This window comes from Oncorhynchus gorbuscha, linkage group LG25 (genome assembly GCF_021184085.1).
Source record: "Oncorhynchus gorbuscha isolate QuinsamMale2020 ecotype Even-year linkage group LG25, OgorEven_v1.0, whole genome shotgun sequence".
NCBI lineage: Eukaryota > Metazoa > Chordata > Actinopteri > Salmoniformes > Salmonidae > Oncorhynchus > Oncorhynchus gorbuscha.
This window is the reverse complement of record NC_060197.1, coordinates 4,573,998-4,597,446: the sequence shown is the minus strand read 5'-3', so window position 1 is coordinate 4,597,446 and position 23,449 is coordinate 4,573,998. Positions and strand designations below refer to the sequence as shown.

Here is a 23,449-nt window from a genome sequence, read left to right as displayed (position 1 = left end):
TCATGTCTCAATGGGTTAATGCACACTCATTCAATTCCTAAACAATCAGCCCATTGACAGACACTATGCACCACAGAGGTACAGCTCACAGCACTTAAAAAAAACTTTTGACAGCTCTTCCAACCTATGTGAAATGAAAAGCAAACAAGACAGATCTGAGAACCTTGCGCCTGTTAATAATCATGGCAGTAATCCGAAATGGTAATGTTAGTCATGACCCCAGTCTTGCAATGCTGAAGAGAGGCATGCTTATGTGCCTGTGTGCGAACCAAGGACCAACCATTGAAATAGGTGTAGAACTTTTACTGTGGATATGGACTGGAGATGGGAACGAGAATTGGAGGGGAGGAAGCCACGTGCTGTAGATGAAGGATCCTTACCCGTGGACTGTAGTGTAATAACACATAACACATAGCTGTTGGCAGGCTGCTGTGGTGATGGTGTCATTCTGAAGTATCTCAATGTGTGAAAGACAGTCATTTCAACCAATATTTTACTGACAGTATTTTTTGTTGTTGACAATCAACATTTGCTTGATCAGCCTCTTTCAGATCGTAGTTTATTATGTAGAATGCATATGCTGCTTTGGCATATTGAACAAGGAATCACACGTAAGCTTTAGTCATGTTTGGCCCAGGTTTGTGCACCTGTTGTTGTGAATCTTCAGGTGGAGTTTGATATCCTCCTGTGGATTAAATACATTTAAATAAAAATGTGTCTCTTAGCAGATGCTCAAAGCGATTTACAGGAACAATTAGGGTTGAGTGCCTTCCTCAAGGGCAAATCAACATATTTTTATTTAGTCAGCTTGGGGATTCAAACCAGAAACTTTTTGGTTACTGGCCCAACGCTCTTAACCACTAGGCTACCTGGTGCCCGTAAAAGAAGAAGAACAGGGTGTGGCAGGTCAGGAGGGCAGAGGGGGCTGGTGGGTGGTGCCATAGGAGGATGTACTCATTGTAATGGCTAGAATGGATTATATTGAACTGTATCAAACATATGGAAACCACATGTTTGAATCCGTTCCATTAATTCCAATCCAGCCATTACAATGAGCCCATCCCAAAAAGAAATGTCCCTTTTTCATTATCGCGCAAAGATAATTTGTAAAATTCCAAATAACTTCACAGATCTTCATTGTAAAGGGTTTAAACACTGTTTCCCAATTTAATGAGCATGCACCTGTGGAACGGTCGTTAAGATACTAAAAGCTTACAGACGGTAGGCAATTAAGGTCACAGTTATGAAAAACTTAGGACACCTAAGAGGCCTTTCTACTGACTCTGAAAAACACAGAAAGAAAGATGCCCAGGATCCCTGCTCATCTTTGCGAACATGCCTTAGGCATGCTGAAAGGAGGCATGAGGACTGCAGATGTGGCCAGGGCAATAAATTGCAATGTCCATAACTGTTGTAAGGCAGGTCCTCACCAGACATCACTGGCAACAACGTTGCCTATTGTCACAAACCCACCGTCGCTGGACCAGACAGGACTGGCAAAAAGTGCTCTTCACTGACGAGTCGTGGTTTTGTCTCACCAGGGGTTATGGTCGCATTTGCGTTTATCGTCGAAGGAATGAGCATTACACCGAGGCCTGTACTCTGGAGCGGGATCTATTCAGAGGTGGAAGGTCTGTCATGGTCTGGGGAGGTGTGTCACAGCATCATTGGACTGAGCTTGTTGTCATTGTAGGCAATCTCAAAGCTGTGCGTTACAGGGAAGACATCCTTCTCCCTCATGTGGTACCCTTCCTGCAGGCTCATCCTGACATGACCCTCCATCATGAAAATGCCACCAGCCATACTGCTCATTCTGTGTATGATTTCCTGCAAGACAGGAATGTCAGTGTTCTGCCATGGCCAGCGAAGAGCCCGGATCTCAATCCCATTGAGCACGTCTGGGACCTGTTGGATCGGAGGGTGAGGGCTAGGGCCATTCCCCCAAGAAATGTCTGGGAACTTGCAGGTGCCTTTGTGGAAGAGTGGGTCAACAACCCCCACAGCAAGGACTGGAAAATCTGGTGCAGTCTATGAGGAGATGCACTGCAGTACTTAATGCAGCTGGTGGCCACAACAGATACTGTTACTTTGATTTTGACCCCCCCCCTCCCCTTTGTTCAGGGACACATTATTAAATTTCTGTCACTTCTGTGGAACTTGTTCAGTTTATGTCTCAGTTGTTGAATCTTGTTATGTTCATACAAATATTTACATTTACATTACATTTACATTTAAGTCATTTAGCCCTCTTATCCAGTTCAAATTGGTGCATTCATTATGACATAAATTTACAATAGTGCATCTAAATCTTTTAAGGGGGGTGAGAAGGATTACTTTATCCTATCCTAGTTTCAGTTTTCAGGTGTCTCAGTTGATTGAATCTTCCTGGCGTTAGTTTGTTCCACCATTGGGGAGCCAGAATATTTGACTGGGCTGAGCGGGAATTTACACATGTTCAGTTTGCTGAAAATAAATGCAGTTGACAGTGAGAGGATGTTTCTTTTTTTGCTGAGTTTATATGTCCTCCCACCAGCTTCCTCTGGGTCAAGGTGTTTAGTAAAGTAGAGATATGGATGTGGGACAGAGGATCACCTGGAGGGAAGAGGAGGAACCTATTAACTCTAAGATAATAACACCTGAATAATGCATGCCAGTACGGTATTGCAATAATAAATACACCTGTTCAACAAAAGATGTAGGTCTGTATTTGCAACACCAGGGGGCATATTTGTAACACAGAATCTCCCACATACTGAATGACCTGACATTTGACCAGACCGAGGTAGAAGATAACTCCAATATCACTCAAATCTATGGCTGTCATAACCATGGTTTGCCATAATCCTATAATCAAGATTACGCATCTACTTCTTCGTTATCAACATGGGATTAGTAAAGCTATGCAAATTCCATTGAAAACATACAGTTGTGGATATATTCTCTGAAAAGTACCCAATTCGTCTCCTCCGACCCACCTCCAACAGTGACCATCTCATCTCTTCCTCTAAGTAGTGGGAGGGTATAAAGCAACCCACATACCATCAGGAAATAAAATTAGAATAGAATATCCAGTTAACACAACATGATATACAGACACCTGTCTGTATTTATAGGTACAGAAATCACAGTTCCTCTCAGAGCATCTCCTTCCTTCTTGACTCCTCCTCAGTTAAGCAGAGCTCCAATCAGCTACTGTAGTGTAGTGATATCTGTAGGTCAGGAGTCATCGTCACCCAACCTTCAACCCCCAGCTGTCACATTACTATATACCTCTTATCAGTAGGTGACCTGGTTTAGGACCAGCTACATCTGTCTGTACTTGTCCTTCAGTCTCAGTCTCTCGGTCTCTCCGCTGGCACTGCTGCTGCTGGGACCTACATACACCACAGACAGAAACACACACCACCATGGGTTGCTGGAACAAGCATGTGTGGGCTAAAGGCTGAAATTGGGGCTGGAATTGCGGTGGCCATATTAGGTATAATCCTTATTCCCGTGGGGAACAATATCATCCGTGAGACTGTTACAAAGGTGAGTGTCAGCTGGCTAGAGCTGTAACCATTGTGGATTTATGAGAGGTCCATTTAGGAAAAAGTGGTTTGCTGCTAGCGAGAAAGGGACATGAGAGTAGATTCTAAACAGTAAGTGAAAGAAACATCTTCATTTGTTCAATCTCTTGAATATTTTGCATCTAAAAAGTTGACATAACTTAAACAAATGTGTGAAAAGATTGCTGCTTTACTTAAAAACAGGGCACTGTATAGAAAGTGTTTCTGTCTGTCTGGTGAAGGTAGGAATCGGTCATCGAGCCTGGGACCACAGCCTGGGACAACTGGGTGTCTGCAGACACACCTGTCTACAGACAGTTCTGGCTCTTTGACGTGCAGAACCCACAGGACGTGGTGGAGAATGGGTCAAAGCCCAAATTGGTGGAGAAAGGGCTCTACACATACAAGTAGGTCCCTACTCACTCCGATGCCTCTAAAAGATCAACAAAATGATGTATATACTGATAATATAATGATGTATATACGATGTGTATACGATGTGTATACGATGTGCATCATCTCTGTTAGGTGATTTCAATGCTGTATAGAGGAAGAAAACCTATGGTGTTCATCACTTTGTATTCTAAATAGAATTGGATGACTTTGAATTATAAATTGCTCGTTAATATCTACTTCTAATATATATGAAGAGAAAACACCTATATTTTAATACATCTAATCTAGAATCCAATCTAATATGATATAATGTACGAGAGATTAAAAGTCACTGGGTGAGAAAGCAGGAGACGATAGGGTGGGTGACACTCGTCCGTGTGTGTCTCTCTACCCATCAGGACGCGGTACCTGCCCAAAGAGAACATCACGGCCAACCCAGAGAACCACACCATCTCCTTCCTGCTCCCTGCGGGGGCCATATTTGAGCCCTCCCTGTCTGTGGGGCCTGAGGAGGACAGTGTCACCTCCCTCAACCTGGCTGTGGCTGTAAGTGGGTGACACCTCATTACCTTGTGATGGCTCTCTCTACCTGTCTGAGTGGATGTTGTGTATTCCACCTCTGTCGAGGTTCCTTTGTCTGGAGTAGAGAAAAAGGACAATAAGGAGAGCTGGGGTTGAAGGGAACCAATTGTCTGGATTATATGAGCACAACATAAGTTATGGGGCCCTAGCTTTCACTGTCTTTACAAACCACAATTTATTTAGTTGTGAGTCTGGCTGTGGTGGTCTCACAACACTCCAGTGTTATTGTGAATGTTTGGTTGAAGTGCACAAGTACAGTGCCTTAGGAAAGTGTTCAGATCCCTTGACTTTTCCACATTTTGTTACATTACAGCCTTATTTTAATATGGATTTTTCCCCCTCGTCAATCTACACACAATACCCCATAATGACAAAGCAAAAACAGGCTTTTAGAAATTGAAAGATCACATTTACATAAGTATTCAAACCCTTTACTCAGTACTTTGTTGATGCTACAAGCTTGGCACACCTGTATTTGGGGAGTTTCTCCCATTCTCTGTCAGGTGGGGAGCGTCGCTGCACAGCTATTTTCAGCTCTCTCCAGAGATGTTAGATCAGGTTCAAATCCAGGCTCTGGCTGGGCCACTCAAGGACATTCAGAGACTTGTCCCGAAGCCACTCCTGTGTTTCCTCCAGACCTGATGCTTGGCATTCAGGCCAAACAGTCCAATATTGGTTCCATCAGACCAGAGAATCTTTAGCTGCTTTTTGGCAAACTCCAAGCAGGCTGTCATGTGCCTTTTACTGAGGAGTGGCTTCCGTCTGGCCACTCTACCATAAAGGCTTGATTGGAGGAGTGTGGCGGAGATGCTTGTTCTTCTAGAAAGTTCTCCCATCTCCACAGAGGAACTCTACAGCTCTGTCAGAATGACCATCAAAACTCCTTCGACCTCATGGCTTGGTTTTTGGTTTTGGCTCTGACATGCAATGTCAACTGTGTGCCTTTCTCAATCATAAATGTACCACAGGTGGACTCTAATCAAGTTGTAGAAACATCTTGGCCTCCCAAGTGGCACAGTGGTCTAAGACTGTGCCACTAGAGATCCTGGCTCGAGGCCAGGCTCTGTCGCAGCCAACAGGGAGACCCATGGCGCGGCGCACAATTGTCCCAGCATCGCCCGGGTTAGGGGAGGGTTTGGCCGGCAGGAAGACCCATGGCGCGGCGCACAATTGTCCCAGCGTCGTCCGGGTTAGGGGAGGGTTTGGCCGGCAGGGAGACCCATGGCGCGGTGCACAATTGTCCCAGCGTCGTCCGGGTTATTGGAGGGTTTGGCCGGCAGGGAGACGCATGGCGCGGCGCACAATTGTCCCAGCGTCGTCCGGGTTAGGGGAGGGTTTGGCCGGCAGAGACCCAAGAAGCAGTGCGGCTTGACTGGGTTGTGTTTCGGAGGACTCACGGCCTTCCTGACCTTTGCCTCTACCGAGTCCGTATGGGAGTTGCAGAGATGGGACAAGATTGGATACCACGAAATTGGGGAGAAAAGGGGGCATTTAACTTGTTAAGGATACGCCCCATTTACTGCCCCTTCTGGAGGAAATGGGTACCCATATAAAACAGGATAGATTTTTGTCAAAAGTTGCTAATATATGCATATAAAAAATATTATCGAATAGAAAACACTCTAAAGCTTCTAAAACCGTTTAAATTTTGTCTCTATGTAAAGCAGAAGTCTCAGGGCATGCATTCTCCCAAAATCTCTCGTCATGGAAAAAGTTGGCCCAACTTTGACGTCATCTTAAACGCACTTCCCAAAAGGCTACCGCTCTGGGAACAGTTCCTACGTGTTCAGCGCGAAGCCTGCATTCAATGGGGCTTCTCATTGTGAGAATCGCACGCTCACAAGACGTTGAGCTTGCCGAAAGGTCTCGGTCACGAGAAAAAAAAGTGCACCTTTATGCGCGCTCTGCTCCAGCTCTCTCTTTTCTCCAGGATCAATTAAAAGACGTGTGTGTTTCGCTTCGTCCTCACAATTGCTGTACACCTTTATAACATGTTAAAGCTTAATTATGAACATAGTTTGACAAGTTCACTCGACATATAATATATAATTTCGACGTTTTGGTGCGCATCCACTTGAATTTTGCCTACATTTCAACCGAAATGTGGCTATTTTGAGAACCGAAAGACGCAGACTTGAAAACTAAACGGCTGTTTTGGTAAGTATAATCCCTTCCAGGTCTTTTGATGGAAGAACATCAAAGGTAAGGGAATATTTATGTGTTAATTTTGGGTTTCTGTGGACTCCAAGATAGAGGAGCCAGAATGCTACATTTTGGAGCGCGCTACTCCTAGATAGCCTAGTGAACTCAACTTGTAACGTTAAAAATAAATGTAACACAGCGATTGCATTTAGAAGAAGTGTATCTTCCTATACATATGTAGAACATGCATATTTAGTCAAAGTTTATGATGTGTATTCCTTGTTAGCTGACGTTATCTGCCGGAGCTATTTCATTTCTCCTGACATTTTAGTAGCATTTTTTGAACGATGCATCATTGTAAACAGAGATTTATGGATATATATAGCATATTATTGAAAAAAAAATTATGTACTGTAACATGTTATATTACTGTCATCTGATGAAGATTTCAAAAGGTTAGTGAAAGGATTTTTTTTTTAATCCTGCGTTTGTTGATTGCATATTTTTTCCTACTTGGCTATGCTAATGAGCTATGTCTGCGGTGGTGGTTTGACATAAATATGTGCTATGTTTTCGCCGTAAAACATTTTAGAAATCTGACTTGCTGGGTAGATAAACAACTTGTTTATCTTTCATTTGAGCTATTTTACTTGTTAATGTGTGGAGGTTAAATATTGTTAGGAATATTTTTGCGCATTGTGCGTTATGGTAATGAGCTTGAGCTGTAGTCACGATACCCGATCAGGAATGGGAGTCGTAAGAGGTTTTATTATTTTGTTAAGTAAAGAAAAAAAGAAAAGAAAAAGGATGAAACAGGATGCACCTGAGCTTCATTTCGAGTCTCATAGCAAAGGCTCTGAATACTTATGTAAATAAGGTATTTCGGTTTCTGTTGCAATCCTCTATCTGTATGAGCCAAAGAAGCAGTAATATGCAGGTGTGCTGACATTATGTAATGTACTCGTTTTTAATAATGGAAATGCAACTTCCTTTTTCTTCTCCTTCCTTTCAGGGTGGGTACAAGTTGTTTCCCCCATGGGTACTGGAAGCTGCAATAAAGTTAAACAATGTCTCCCTCTTCCAGCGACGGACAGTGAGGGAAATACTCTGGGGTTACAAAGACCCCATTCTGAAAGGGACACTGGGCCTCTTTTTTCCTGTAAGCTCACCAGCATATCAGTTTCATACACCAGCATATCAGTTTCATATACCAGCATATCAGTTTCATACACCAGCATATCAGTTTCATACACCAGCATATCAGTTTCATACACCAGCATATTGTCACGAATATTACCGAAGGTGACTCCCTTTTGTTCGGGTGGCACTCGGCGGTCGTCGTCGCCGGTCTACTAGCTATCGCCAATCCATTGTTCTGTGTTCGTTTAGTTTTGTCTAATTGGTAGCACCTGTTTCTAGTTTGGTTGTTAGGATAGGGTTATATATAGTCTGTTTAGCCCGCTTCTGTTTCATGCGGGCTTGTTCGTCTGTTTTGTTGTTTGAGTGTATTTTTGTTGGCATTTGGGTTTCACGCTGTCCGTTTATATTTCTGTTCATTTGTGTTTCCACTTTTGTACATGTTATGTTTCCGGGACATTAAAGCGTGTTGTTTTTCCCACATCTTTTGCTCTCTGCGCCTGACTCCACACCTCTTCACTCATTTACCGTAACACATATCAGTTTCATACACCTTCCCTATATAGAATAATACAAATCCTTTATTTTCATACACCTTCCCTATATAGAATAATACAAATCCTTTATTTTGTTTTATATGTACGTTATTCCAAAAAATACCAATCTACATTATTTATGTTACATTCACTGAAAATGTAAGAATAACTTAATGAAATGTAATGTACTATGGTGTGATGTGCTGTTTCCTCAGTACAACGGCACCTATGATGGGCCATACAGTGTCTTCACGGGGAAGGATGACATCTCTAAAGTGTCTATCATTCACAGCTGGCAGGGGAAAAGTGAGTCTATCTTGAGCCTCCACACACTGAAGTTGATGGAGAGTTGTTGTGAGGGTTGAATCCAAATAGTGCAATGAGTGCACGCTAACCTTCCCCCCATATCATAACAGGGACCCATGATGTAACTCTCTTATCGTTTTTCTGTTACCGGATGTAAATCCACTTCACCTACTGTAATATCAATAAAAAAATATAAAAAAAGAAATGTTGTAATTGTGTTAGAAAAATGTGCATCTGCACAGTTCTAGTAAATGTGTTTTTTTTAACATTTTCTGTGTAAATTGTTCAAAGTAGTCCTTGTGCATAGAGTTGCATGGTTTGTTGTTAAACGTTTAAATCAATGCTTTTTGTTTGGCGTACATCTTAAAGTGAAACATCTGAGTCTGTTACCGTTACCGTAGGGTCCATATTGTCAGTCCAGTCTAATGGCGTCATGGATTTACAGCATCATCTGTAGAATTCTCCTGACAAACCATGTAAAACCACAGGTCTTTGGTGAGTGTAGGCAAGCGCGGACTGGCTATCTGGTATTTTGGGCAAAAGCCAGATGGGCTGGTCCATTTGTAGCCCAGTAGGCCTGTCTTACTAGTTATTTTTTGTACCCCAAATAATGATCTGGCTAATAATGGGGGCCTCAAAGAAAACAATATGCTGGTATGTTTGAAATGCCAGGGCCAATTTATTGTCCCAATCCACCCCTGAATGTAGGTAGTTTTTGTCTGGGTCTTATTACCCAATAACTGATGGCTTTACTGATTTCTCTCTAATAGGAAGGTGTCTTTCTGGAACAACACATACTGCGACATGATCAACGGCACAGGTACAGTCACCCAAACACCCAGGCAGCAGACAACTTGCATTGAATCACTGTCTTGTTGAATTACATTTTACTCACACAACCAAAACATTTCAAAAGCATACGAAATAAATTAAGAACACTGTAGAATCATTACTAAGTCATCTTATACTCCCATGGTTAATATATTACATTCTATGTTCTTTACCTTTGTTCTGACTACTTTCATCAGATGGCTCGTCATTCTCTCCCTTCCTGGACAAGAAGAAGCCTCTGTCCTTCTTCTCCCCTGACATCAGCAGGTGGACTGATCATTTACCTATTGGGGAGGATAGTAATGTTGAGATCTCATGTAGACTGGTGTTATGGTATACGAAGACAAGTGGAGATGATAACTCATCAATGTTCAGATCTCATGTAGACTGGTGTTACAGTATACGAAGACAAGTGGAGATGATAACTCAATGTTCAGATCTCATGTAGACTGGTGTTATGGTATACGAAGACAAGTGGAGATGATAACTCATCAATGGTCAGATCTCATGTAGACTGGTGTTATGGTATACGAAGACAAGTGGAGATGATAACTCATCAATGGTCAGATCTCATGTAGACTGGTGTTATGGTATACGAAGACAAGCGGAGATGATAACTCATCAATGGTCAGATCTCATGTAGACTGGTGTTACAGTATACGAAGACAAGTGGAGATGATAACTCAATGTTCAGATCTCATGTAGACTGGTGTTATGGTATACGAAGACAAGTGGAGATGATAACTCATCAATGGTCAGATCTCATGTAGACTGGTGTTATGGTATACGAAGACAAGTGGAGATGATAACTCATCAATGGTCAGATCTCATGTAGACTGGTGTTACAGTATACGAAGACAAGTGGAGATGATAACTCAATGTTCAGATCTCATGTAGACTGGTGTTATGGTATACGAAGACAAGTGGAGATGATAACTCATCAATGGTCAGATCTCATGTAGACTGGTGTTATGGTATACGAAGACAAGTGGAGATGATAACTCATCAATGGTCAGATCTCATGTAGACTGGTGTTACAGTATACGAAGACAAGTGGAGATGATAACTCAATGTTCAGATCTCATGTAGACTGGTGTTATGGTATACGAAGACAAGTGGAGATGATAACTCATCAATGGTCAGATCTCATGTAGACTGGTGTTATGGTATACGAAGACAAGTGGAGATGATAACTCATCAATGGTCAGATCTCATGTAGACTGGTGTTATGGTATACGAAGACAAGTGGAGATGATAACTCAATGTTCAGATCTCATGTAGACTGGTGTTATGGTATACGAAGACAAGTGGAGATGATAACTCAATGGTCAGATCTCATGTAGACTGGTGTTATGGTATACGAAGACAAGTGGAGATGATAACTCAATGTTCAGATCTCATGTAGACTGGTGTTATGGTATACGAAGACAAGTGGAGATGATAACTCATCAATGTTCAGATCTCATGTAGACTGGTGTTACAGTATACGAAGACAAGTGGAGATGATAACTCAATGTTCAGATCTCATGTAGACTGGTGTTACAGTATACGAAGACAAGTGGAGATGATAACTCAATGTTCAGATCTCATGTAGACTGGTGTTATGGTATACGAAGACAAGTGGAGATGATAACTCATCAATGGTCAGATCTCATGTAGACTGGTGTTATGGTATACGAAGACAAGTGGAGATGATAACTCATCAATGGTCAGATCTCATGTAGACTGGTGTTATGGTATACGAAGACAAGTGGAGATGATAACTCAATGTTCAGATCTCATGTAGACTGGTGTTATGGTATACGAAGACAAGTGGAGATGATAACTCAATGTTCCGATCTCATGTAGACTGGTGTTATGGTATACGAAGACAAGTGGAGATGATAACTCATCAATGTTCAGATCTCATGTAGACTGGTGTTACAGTATACGAAGACAAGTGGAGATGATAACTCATCAATGTTCAGATCTCATGTAGACTGGTGTTATGGTATACGAAGACAAGTGGAGATGATAACTCAATGTTCAGATCTCATGTAGACTGGTGTTAACTCATCAATGTTCAGTATACTGGTGTTAAGACAAGTGGAGATGATAACTCAATGTTCAGATCTCATGTAGACTGGTGTTATGGTATACGAAGACAAGTGGAGATGATAACTCATCAATGGTCAGATCTCATGTAGACTGGTGTTATGGTATACGAAGACAAGTGGAGATGATAACTCAATGTTCAGATCTCATGTAGACTGGTGTTATGGTATACGAAGACAAGTGGAGATGATAACTCAATGTTCAGATCTCATGTAGACTGGTGTTATGGTATACGAAGACAAGTGGAGATGATAACTCAATGTTCAGATCTCATGTAGACTGGTGTTATGGTATACGAAGACAAGTGGAGATAACTCATTATGTTTTGCAGTGCCCCTAGTCTGTAAAACAACTTCTATCAGTTTTAATCCTGTTCACTGCCGTCATACAGTCAATAGAAATGTACTACTTGTTTATCACCCCCCTTGAAGTCTGGAACGGACTCATCACTAAGTAGGGCCCCTGATCTTCTATTCCCATGATCACTTTTGAAGATGCCCTTTTAGTCATGACCACAAGAGGTCAGGCCCCAGAAAAAACAAAGAGCCTTGTCTCATAAAAGCACTGTTATTAAATGTCTTCAGGTCTGTGTCAGCTGAGTATGAGAGGAGCCTGAACCTGAAGGGGATCGAGGTGTACCGGTTCAAACTGTCCCCGCTCACCTTAGCCTCCCCTGCAGTCAACCCAGACAACCAGTGCTTCTGCACAGACTCTGTCGTCTCTAAGAACTGCACATTGGCCGGAGTCCTGGACATCAGCTCCTCTCGTGGTGAGGGACACGGGCAACAGTCACTAACTGGTTCCTGCACTGCTGGACATCAGCAGATAAAAATCATATTATGATCTAATGATCTATTAGCACTGTATGAATGGCACAGAAGTCTAATAAAATTCATATTTTTGTCATGTTAGCAGACACTCTTATCCAGAGAGACTTACAGCAGCAATAAAGGGTTAATAGAAACTAGCATTTACTGCAGTTCCACTGGACTACAAGCAGGTCCCAGAGTTTTTCCTGGTCAGGGAAAACTGTGGGTTCGACATGTACTGTATGCATGTCCTGTGTACAGTACCAGGTGATCAACGTGTCCATCTTTGATATTCTCAACCAGGACAACCAGTCTATATCTCCCTGCCTCACTTCCTGCATGGTAGTCCATACCTGGTTGAAGATGTGGAGAGCCTTGGTCCTAGTGAGGAGCATCACGTCACGTTCCTGGATGTGGAACCGGTGAGAGCCCTGCGTCCATTCACCTTTCACCTCTGACCTCTAGGATATGTCAAAGGACCTTCCCAACTATGCAGTCATCTGTGAATACGCTCCCCAAAAAGGTCTTTGCACGCATAGTATTCTTGTGCTGTTCTCTCAATAAGCGACATCCTTTTGCTCTCACATCTATTTAGATTTTGACATATCCTGATTGTCTGTTGCTGGGGTGTACAGTACAGTAGGCCTAACTGCTGTGGGAATAAATGTGTTTGGTGTTTGTTTCCGTCAGACCACGGGGTTCAGTCTGAGGTTCGCTAAGAGACTGCAGGTGAACATGATGTACGGCCCCTCCAAGACCATCACGTAGGTTTAATGTCTCGGTCTATTATTTTCCCGTACTTTACTATTGTATGTACAGACACTCGTCCAAGGACATCTCGCTCTCATTACATATTCTCCAGGGTATGTAAAAGTGAAGGATTACACCGCGCTCCCTATAGTTTGGCTAAACGAGGCAAGTCATTTGAGCTGTACGTACTGCTGCCAGGCCTTACTTCGAAAACTTTTTATTAACTTGCGTTTGTTATGACATATTTCCAAATGAATTCCTGAGTATATAACCTCGTTTCTGTACGTGCTATACCTCAACGACTGTCTGTTTCCACAGACGGCATCCCTGGATGACGAGACAGCGGACAGGTTTAAGAAGGAGCTGTTATCTCGTGTTGACATGCTGGAGACGGTGCAGTTCACGCTGATAGGCGTAGGGTCAGCAGCCTCGGTACTCTGCACAGCGGCACATTGTTTGGTAAGCAGAAACAACAAGCTTGTGTGAGAGGGACAATGCTGCTGTGCAACAGAGGAACAGCGGGGGTACAAGGACATCGGTGTGCTGTAACTTGTCACTTAATATCACGCACGTTCACCATTTGTGTTATTTACAATGTCAAAATTCTTGCTCTGATACAAAGCAAGGGTACATTGTAGACATTGTGGGAGTTAGAATGTACTTCTTTGTACAAATTCTTATAAAACTGTTCCTTTATGTTGTTGTAATTTGATTGGCACACACCTCCCGGCTAGATTTTGGTCAGAGATTGTGAAAGCTAGAATATACGGCGGTTGAAATTGCTATGACATTAATGTAGCGAACATTCATGACTCCAATAAAAAGAAATCAAGCTGATTCAAATGTATTCAACTTAATCTCAGCTCCCACTGAAGTTGAGCCATGAATATCAATGGAGGCAGGAATGGGGAGGAAGTGAAGTTGTTTTATGATACCCTGCTTTTCAAGGGGTCTTAAGTAGAGTTGATACTCTGCTTCTCAAGGGGTCTTAAGTAGAGTTATGGCACGGTATGAGTCTAGCTTAAACTGGCCCACCTAACCAGCTTAGGTTCTCTCATTACTGGAACAAACCGCTCTATTGTACATTTGAAGCCAAATTATTCAGTTTCCCTTTCACCTCATGTGGCCCGTAAATCAAAGTGAGAGTGAAAACACCCCCATACGGATGATTATTCTGTGGTTTCTGCATGGCACTTGGGTTTGTTTGGTAAGAAAGCACTGTTTTTCCCCACAAGGAACCCTCCCTTAGTTTTAAAAGGTGACCATTTGCCGGTTCCCGGGGCGCTTTGATACCGCTGTCTACTCGAGAGTACAGTAACAGTGGAAAGTGTTTCATTGAGATTGAACGAGCAATCTTTACTTGCGTTCGGGCTCCTCAGCTCTCTAGCCTTCCCTGCACCAGCACACTCTAAAGCAGCCATTTTCTTTCTAAGCCATATCTTCTAAGATGTGTGGCTGTTTGAAAATGAATAATAAGTACTGAATATTAATCTACAAACGGAAACTAACCAATATTCAATGATAGTTCTAACAGCAGCTACTGATATCTTCATGTAAATATTCTGAAGGAAAGTAGGCCATGCCTAAGTATAATTTCTCAAGTATTTAAACTTGTGGGTACCTAATAAAATCACATTGTAAATCTATTCAGCTTCACTTGGAGTCATTACACTGTTTCCCAGAATTTTCCCTTTTCCCATATCCACCCCATTTGCATGGGCAGCTTCTTCCTACCCATAATTCCACAGAAGGGACCCCTGACCTTTTTCTCAATATTAATGCTGCATTCGCGTGCTAGTCGGAACTCGGAAACGTACATTTTTCGACATGCTAACCGGTTGTAGTTATTATACACGTACCGCGTTCAACCAGTTAGCAAGATGGACATTTCCGACTAGCACATGAACACGGCAAATATCTAGCCAACAGAACAGTAATGTGATTTGTTTTCATTAATCATACAATTTCATCAGTGGAAGCTGCTGAGGGGAGGACGGCTCATAATAAATGGCTGGAATGGAGTCAATGGAATGGCATCAAACGCATGGAAACCATGTCTAAGATGTATTTGATACCACTCCACCAATCCCACTCTAGGCATTACCATATGCCCCCCCCCCCCCATTAAGGTGCCACCAACCTCATGAATCCCATACATTCAATAAAACTATGTAATTCCTAAGCGTGACTGAACAGTGAAAGTGTATCACGTCTGAAGAGATAAGTGAAATATGGGGACTTCCTGCTCCTTGGAATGATCCGGTTGTTTCCTCTCCTGTCAGATTCAACTCGGACTACTTACAACCTAAATGTAGGAAATTCAAAGTAGTTTCTAAATGCATTTATTCAGGCTGTCATTACATTAATAAATAGAAATACACCAGTTTTATGATGACATGGAAATGACATTGAACATCACTATGACGACACTTTTGTTAAAAGTTTGACTCGACCTCAACTCGTCAGTCTAGAGATTTATGTTAAGGAAAAGCCAGACCTTCAAAAAATATTTTGTCAAAAAGAAAATATAGCTCTACGATTTGCAGATACGGTCAAGAATATTTGATTAAATATGTTAAATTATATACACTAGGGTCACATTCCAAAGCGCAGATCCACAAAAACTGGCACACAATGACATAAGTTACAATGATGAAAATAAAGAATGAAAAACACTCTGTACACATACCGACCCTGAATACATCTACACAGACTATACTTCTGAGACAAACAGGAAAGGGCTATTCACACTATAGAAACAGAGAATCAGCCAATCTGACCATCTCACAAACTGTGAATGAAATGATTAGAATGATATTCAAGTTAAATGGTCATCATGGTTATTTTTGATCGTGCCTGCCTTGCTGTACGTGAAATTAAAACTCCGTAAGGAGATGAAATATATCTCATCAAATCATGGATCAAGAAAATGCAAACCCCAAAATCAGGAGTGTACATGTACCTGAATACAAAAGCTAGGATGAGCTATACTCCCTCAGTATAAAACCAATCCAGCGATGTATTGCAAATAGCCACAAAGTTAAGATGGAGATTACACACATTAACATGCTTATGTGCTGACAACACAGTATCGTACACTATCGAAGAGATACTTGTGCAGTATGGCACAATGTCCCGTACCATTTAAGAACATAAATGTTCCAAGTAACGTGAATAAATACGGGAAAGACGACGACGTAAAATGTTAGGTCACAGCATTCTATGACCTTTGCCCTGTTCAACATGATGTTTAGAATATGACTGAGTAAGGATTGTGAACATGTCGGGTGGTCTTACCAGTGTTCCTGTAATAAATTGAGCAGAATCCCTCCCAACAAAGGTTCTTTGCTCACACAGCGCTACGTGTTCTAGTGTAACGGTACTGTCCATATGGGTGGCAGCTGAGCTGGAGGTGTACTTTGGCCTAGCCACTGTTTCAATTTCCAAGGCTGGGATATTTTTATTGGGACCACTTACTATGGACAATATGCCCTTTGTATAGGCTGTGCTGCTATTTTATCTGGTGTTAGGAGGGATAGAGTTCCTCCATAGAGACAGAGCTACAATTTGAACATAGAAACGGGTCATACAGTGAGAGATTTGTTTCTGATATTGACGACAGCCCTGTCGTTTAGTCAAAATGTAAAGCTGTAATAGGTGGTAGTTGTAAAACAGTGTTCATGTGGATGAATATGATATGAATATGAGTCAATGTACAGTTGCAGAGCAGAGTGTAAACAACTAGGCTGCTCCCTATGAAACACCCCTCTTGGATATACAAATTAATATGCCAATGATGTCCCTACTCAAATCACAATCTTTACCATCTGTAAGTCCAGGTTTGTTCTCCTTGGACCAGACATCCATCCATGCTAAGCCATTATATGCTGTCTGATGCATTTCCCCATGCTGTAAATGTCTATACGGAATATACTACAATACTGTTATCAGACCATTGCCTACTGTATAGCGTGACTACAGTATATATGTGTGGCAAGTATTATCATAGAACTTTGGGAGCAGCATTGAATGCAGTAAGTCATCCTGTGTATGTAGCCTACGACACCTGAACCCGATGCCTAAATCCACACATCTCCATGTGTCCTGATCCAGGGTCAGGGCTTTACACCTCTGCCTAAATGGCGAGTGTGACAGGATGTGAGGTGTGCATGTATATCACAGTCATCTGGTCAGTGTACCTCATGCATATAAGACTACAGACAGCCCCAGGCAGGGTGAGTTCCACTCTCTCCTTGTAAACCTACAGTAGCTGGAGCTAGGGAAGTGTTCAGTTCAGGTCCATTGCCTCTGGGCAGGGCGGGAGCTCGGGGGTTGTGTGTGTGTGTGTGTTCATGTATACCCCCTCTACACAGCCCTCGTCTCCACCAGTCAGACATCAGGCAGTTCCAGGTGGTTCCTGCGGTTGCGGCTCTTCCGGAGGTCTAGCAGGGGCTTGAGCTTGGCCATGTCTCCCCGGAGAGGAGGCCCTCCCCTCGGCCCCTTCTGCTGCCTGGCCCCTTGCAGGCTCTGGAGCTGCTTTCTCTCCTTACAGTACTGCTGTACGGCCAGGCTCTCTGCAGGGCTGAAGGCTGAGAGCAGGGCCTTGGGGTGCAGGGTGCTGGCCCAGGCCCAGGGAGACTGCTGCTTGTCCATCAGCACTGACACCATGGCCTCACCCAGGACACGCAGGCGGAGCTTGGCCACGGTGCGCTTGAAGGTGTTCTCCGTGGCCAGGCAATAGTACAGGCCCTGGTCGGACAGCTGGACGGAGCGGATGAGCAGGCCGTGGTCAGTGGCGACCACACGGTCACCCAGCTTCACCTGGAAGGGGGAAAGAGAGGTTTCAGCAGAATGGTCTTAATTGTCCTATAGCATAACACATTATCCCACAGCATGATCTATAGTCAAGTAAATCGAGCAAAGACAAATCAACTTCAAGTGGCACTCCAGTCTCCTTTTCAGCTCATTTAACACTGGATTTACTTAACGTAAAGCACATCTCAATTTGGTGGTCCAGAATGTCATGACATAGCACAAGGGGGGGGGGGGGGCTTTACGCCTTTGTTCTCTATTGTCCCACAAGAAAGGGGGGGAGGCCCATGACATCACGATTTCCCATCAGCCCAACGCCATAAATGCCCTACTCCTTGAAGTTTGCAGTTATGTCTAAAATAAACACAATTCTGCTATAAAAAATAATTACATTTTTTACCCTCTAGTGTCGTTTACTCTATGAATACTGGGGATATTGCTTTTCAATAGTAAAAGGTCAAAAATTGCAGGAGGAAGTCTTTAAACAGTTCACCTGGAATACTCATTTTCATGAGCTACAAACAGTGAAATCTGTAAAAAAAAATTGAATCTTTATCAAAAGAACAAGTTCTCTTTGCACAGCCCCGTATCATTTCTCATGGCCTGAAGGGCAGCAGGAAGTCTTAGAGGGTGTCAGTAATGTGAAATGTTTCCCCCGTTGAGAATAGACTCATGAGTTAGGGCCCATACCACATCTGATCTACAGTATATCACTACTCATTATCTTGTTACACAGCCAATAAATACTTTACAACGTCATCCCCGAGGCATGACATGATAGTGGTCTGATATTACTTCAAACACGTCATCGAAGGATATCTACTCAATCCTCCTTTACGTCATGGGATTCCATTTTTGCCTAAAACGTCATTGATTTGCAAGAAACTGGAGTCGGAATTGAGCCAATTGAGCCAGCTCTGACATTGAACACACAGAGTGAATCATTCAATTTCTATGGTTCAACCCAGCTTCTCAATGAACTTTGACTCGGGAAGTTGTTGTCTGACCTCTTTCCTCCTGTCATTGTCTCTGTGGATGAGCCAGCGGACGGAGGCCTGAGGGGACTTAGGAAGACACTCTAGGAAGGTGGTGTTGTTCTTCACTCCATACTGGGTCATCTCCACCGCGTTCCTGTACGCTGAAACAAGGGTGTTTCACACACGTCAATTCATTGACAGACATAAACCACACAACAGGATGATGTAGATCCCAAGAGTCAGGGTCAAAAGTTGACCGGAGGGTTAGTGACACCTGCAGTACAACCAAACACTCACAGTCACTAGGGGGTGAATCCTAACTTCCATTTAAGTCTAATTTTCAATTAGTCTCCCATTGAAATTTGACTCAAGTTAAGATTATCCCCAAAGTACGCTTGTTTGTCAGATTGCATCCCCACTGAGATGCACTTCATATCTGTATAGTAGAACAAGCTTGGTTGACCTGGTCTTTAACTGACAGCATTGTCATCTGATGTGTCCCAGCCAACTAGCTCATCCCCATGCTGGATGGATGACAGGGTATAGACTAATTAGCACCAGTGACCATATGGTTTAGTCCCATGACATATGTTCATTTACACAGACCTATACTGGAATGTATCACTATGGGGACCGTAGCGCCTCCCCTTGTTAGACTGCTTGCCGACAGCTGATTGAGTGAATCATCTCTGTATAGTCTGTTTGCTTACTCTCACACACACACACACACACACACACACACACACACACACACACACACACACACACACACACACACACACACACACACACACACACACACACACACACACACACACACACACACACACACACACACAATACAGTAAAACACTATGCACCTGCTGCTGAACCACGAAAGGGCCTGAACTCAAATTACCCTTAAACCAACAGAATCTATGTTAGAACCTTTTAGAGTAAAATGAGTACAGCTGGGATTGACCAGCCACAGAGCAAATGAGTACAGCTGGGATAGACCAGCCACAGAGCAAATGAGTACAGCTGGGATAGACCAGCCACAGAGCAAATGAGTACAGCTGGGATAGACCAGCCACAGAGCAAATGAGTACAGCTGGGATAGACCAGCCACAGAGCAAATGAGTCGAGGAAATCAGATAAATGGATAAGCATACCAATGCCCTCTGTTGGCCAATTCAACAGAGCTGTGGGTTTCTCGGGCATTGGGCACACGTTGGCTGGATGTTGTCATACCTTTCAGGTTGAATCCTCTGCACTGAGTCAGTGGGTTGCCATGGATGATGTCCTGTCTTCTGCTCCTTCTGTGTAGAAACCATAACCATCCAGAAATATTTCTAATGCCACAATACAGTACCCTAATATATATATATATAAATAAATATATAAATAAAATGTACTATGAAGTGGCCTAACCGTTGAATCCTGTCAAATATATTGTATATCTAGTTTCATTGCCTACATAAACTAGTTGGAGAATACCTACATTTCACAAAGCCCAGTAGCTTAGAAACATGGTTATACCAACCCTCCAGCCCATTATGAAAATCTCTAAAACCCCCAAATATCAACAGTGAGGAAGGACCACTGAGCCAGACAGGGGTGTGAGGAACATTTGACAGTGTTCTTCCACTATATGGTTCAGTCGCCTCCCATCCAACAGCTACAGGGAGAGAGAGCTTAAACAGCAGGCTTTCTGAGGAGTAAAGGGGCAGAGCCTCTGTTCCCTAACCAAGCTACACTTGAACTGTGGTTGACTGAAATGGCAGCTGAGCAGCCGGTGAGGAGGGAAACCAGAGGGGGAACTGTTCAAAGTAGAACGGTATCACTCACTGTGCTACGGCTGTGTTATGGCTATGGTTGGATCAATTCATGAATACATGGTGTTTACACTGAGTATACCAAACACAGACAAGGACCAGGACAGGAACAGTGTCAGAACAGGGGGAACAGAATGACAACAATAATGCTGAAGCGGGGAACAACCTCTGGAACAGACAGATATCAGGGAGATAATGAAAGCAGGTGATTGAGCCCAGGTGAACCTGACTTTATTCCCAGCTAATTCCCCATGAATAACACTGTAAAATGTTAATTGTGCCGCTCGGTTTGCTTCAGAGTGGTCTTTTCCCACAGTTGGCATTGTACTGTTGATGTTGACCCAAACCAGGGTCTGTAGTACCGTACCTCTTGCCAGTGGGGTAGAAGCGGGAGCAGCTCAGGCCGTCCCAGGCACAGTAGGGGTCTCTGGCCAGGCAGCAGTCGGCGCAGGCTGAGCCGTAGGCATGGCAACGGTGCAGAGACACTTGGGACACGCCGTGCTCTGAACTTACGTACAGCTGTTGCTGCGAGGCCAAACAGTTCAAATGTCAACCACACTGTTTGTTTTAACAAGAGGAAGCGTGTCTTAACTAAGTTAAGCTCACGGACAAATATGGCTTATTATCTGGCTTTCCAGCTGAGTCACAATTTTAATGCAGAAGATAAACTATTGCACTAGGCGATAGCAATGAGCTAATCAGAAGCATTTTGAAACAATATGGAGATACATTAAGCACTGGTTGCACATACTTACTTTTTTGGAAGATATTCTCAAGTTTGTCACTGGAGCTTGGTTCTGGGAAGAGAGAAACATGCCACAATGTCAATAATATTACGAAACAAATGTTGTGACCCTATGTCATAAAAGTAATGGACCATAATAACTTTCTTATCATATTACATAAGACTGTAGGTGTGTTTGAGCTAGTCCTTGTTGCACATCGTCAATCTTAGAATGTAAAGGACCAAATGTATTTCCTGTGTAGGGGTCTTTTTACCAACACTCAGGTTATCTAACATCCTATTGAATACCCTGTAACCGTCCACCGCGCGGCACTAGTAGGAACACTATGCGAGATCTCCATGACACGTCAAACTACACTAGTGGGAGACTGGGAGACCGGTGTCGTCCAGGTGCAGAGAGAGATTAGCTTGGTTGGGCCTTGATCACATGGATGACTTGCTTTGTTTATCAGGCTGAGGTTAAACAGAGCTTGTGAGGGTTGGTATGGATGACTGGCATCGCCCTCTAATGTCAGTATGCTTCCCATCAGTCTTGTGTGGTGGTCTAGTGGCCGGGTCATCACTCTCCTGAATGCCCCTCCCTTAGGAGTACAGTCTGTGACCCTTTGTGAAAAAGCCAAGAGCTCCTATTCTGTCTGCATTGGATGTCTGTGTTTGAGAGAGAGAGAAAATTCAAACCTTAAACACTTCCAGCTCTTCTAGTATCAGATCCTGGTCCAGGGAGCGGTTTGTGGGGAGAGCGATGACCTTTTGCACTGTCCCTTTGTCTGACGACACACACACAAATTTTGTTCTGATTTATTTCGGATCCCCATTAGCAAACACATAACGAAAAATACATTACAGACAAAAGACTTCACAATTGCCATACTACATGTTATTGTTTTGAAATGTGTGTGTGTGTGTGTGTGTGCGTGTGTGTGCATCTATCAGTTCCATATACACGTCAGAGAATGGAGACAGCTGTGACCGGTATCCACAGTCAAGCCAGTTACTGGGTTTGTGGGCTTTAGAACCCACAGAGAGGAGAACGGACAAAGGCCATGGAAAGGGGCAGAACTATGTTATGTTTGTCCAGGAGTTAGCTAGCGAGCAGAGGGAGGAGAGAGGAGAGTTACAGCAAGATCCCCTGAAAATCCCTGAAAAAAACTCTCCACATCCCTGAAACAAAGCCCCCACCTCTCCGCCCTGCAGTCTGACATTACTGGCATGTCTTCAGGCGTCTTGGCGGATTGGAAGGTTGATAAACATAAACAGCTGTGGGTGAGAGAAAGGAAAGAGGCTCCCTGGGATGCATGCACGTACAGCCAGCTCCACACTCCCCTCTCAGACCTGTCCTCTTCCTCTTCCTCCTCTTCCTCCACCCAGTGGGCTGCATCGCCCTCCTGAACGTCTATTTGTCTCTCTTGCAGCTCGTTATAGTGTAGTTATTGTTCCATTCACAGAAGAGCGAGACCGACTACTTATCTTGAGTTCATATCCCCTCTGTAATCATTTGCTTATGAAATGCCTGCGTTATGGCATGAGAGATTACTGCAATATAGAATGAAATGGAATTAAGTGGGTTATGTATAATGAGGGCATTGTGGTGGCGCCACCCCCTGGTGACAGAGAGAACAGGTCATTTAGGCTGTCATGCTGTGGCCTGGAGATCTATTAGCATCCGTAGCCAACATGGATGCTGCATCATGGACGATGTCACACTCTTTACGAAGCATCCCACTCATATAACCCACCGCGTTAGTCAGAGCTCTTTAAACTGCAACTCTGATGGTTATTGAACACAAGTGGCGAGACGAGGAATATGAGAATGTCTGAGGGCATCCTGAACAGGCATCCCGAACAGGCATCCCGAACAGGCATCCCGAACAGGCATCCCGAACAGGCATCCCGAACAGGCATCCCGAACAGGCATCCCGAACAGGCATCCCGAACAGCTACTTAGGTGCTGATGTAGGCGATGTACAGGC

At 43.4% G+C, this 23,449-nt stretch overlaps 2 protein-coding genes across 3 annotated transcripts in view; one reads left to right on the top strand and one right to left on the bottom strand.

Moving 5' to 3' along the window:
- The first annotated feature begins 3,407 nt into the window (after positions 1 to 3,407).
- LOC124014337 (platelet glycoprotein 4-like) lies at positions 3,408 to 14,767 on the top strand. Its single transcript, XM_046329196.1, has 11 exons — positions 3,408 to 3,531; positions 3,795 to 3,955; positions 4,343 to 4,490; positions 7,681 to 7,827; positions 8,557 to 8,651; positions 9,418 to 9,467; positions 9,676 to 9,745; positions 12,157 to 12,341; positions 12,685 to 12,803; positions 13,072 to 13,145; positions 13,450 to 14,767. The coding sequence occupies exons 1-11, from the start codon at positions 3,427 to 3,429 to the stop codon at positions 13,538 to 13,540; spliced, it is 1,245 nt and encodes a 414-aa protein (XP_046185152.1). The 5' UTR covers positions 3,408 to 3,426; the 3' UTR covers positions 13,541 to 14,767.
- A 690-nt stretch (positions 14,768 to 15,457) lies between these two features.
- LOC124014055 (semaphorin-3C-like) overlaps positions 15,458 to 23,449 on the bottom strand; it is a 61,330-nt gene continuing 53,338 nt past the window's right edge. For both annotated transcript variants that reach the window (XM_046328737.1, XM_046328736.1), the window contains exons 13-18: positions 22,158 to 22,246; positions 21,490 to 21,531; positions 21,102 to 21,259; positions 20,151 to 20,218; positions 18,951 to 19,081; positions 15,458 to 17,952 (exon numbers count right to left, since the gene is read on the bottom strand). In XM_046328737.1, coding sequence (XP_046184693.1) covers positions 17,521 to 17,952; positions 18,951 to 19,081; positions 20,151 to 20,218; positions 21,102 to 21,259; positions 21,490 to 21,531; positions 22,158 to 22,246 — 920 coding nt within the window. In that variant the 3' untranslated portion in view covers positions 15,458 to 17,520. The remainder of the gene's footprint in view (positions 17,953 to 18,950; positions 19,082 to 20,150; positions 20,219 to 21,101; positions 21,260 to 21,489; positions 21,532 to 22,157; positions 22,247 to 23,449) is intronic.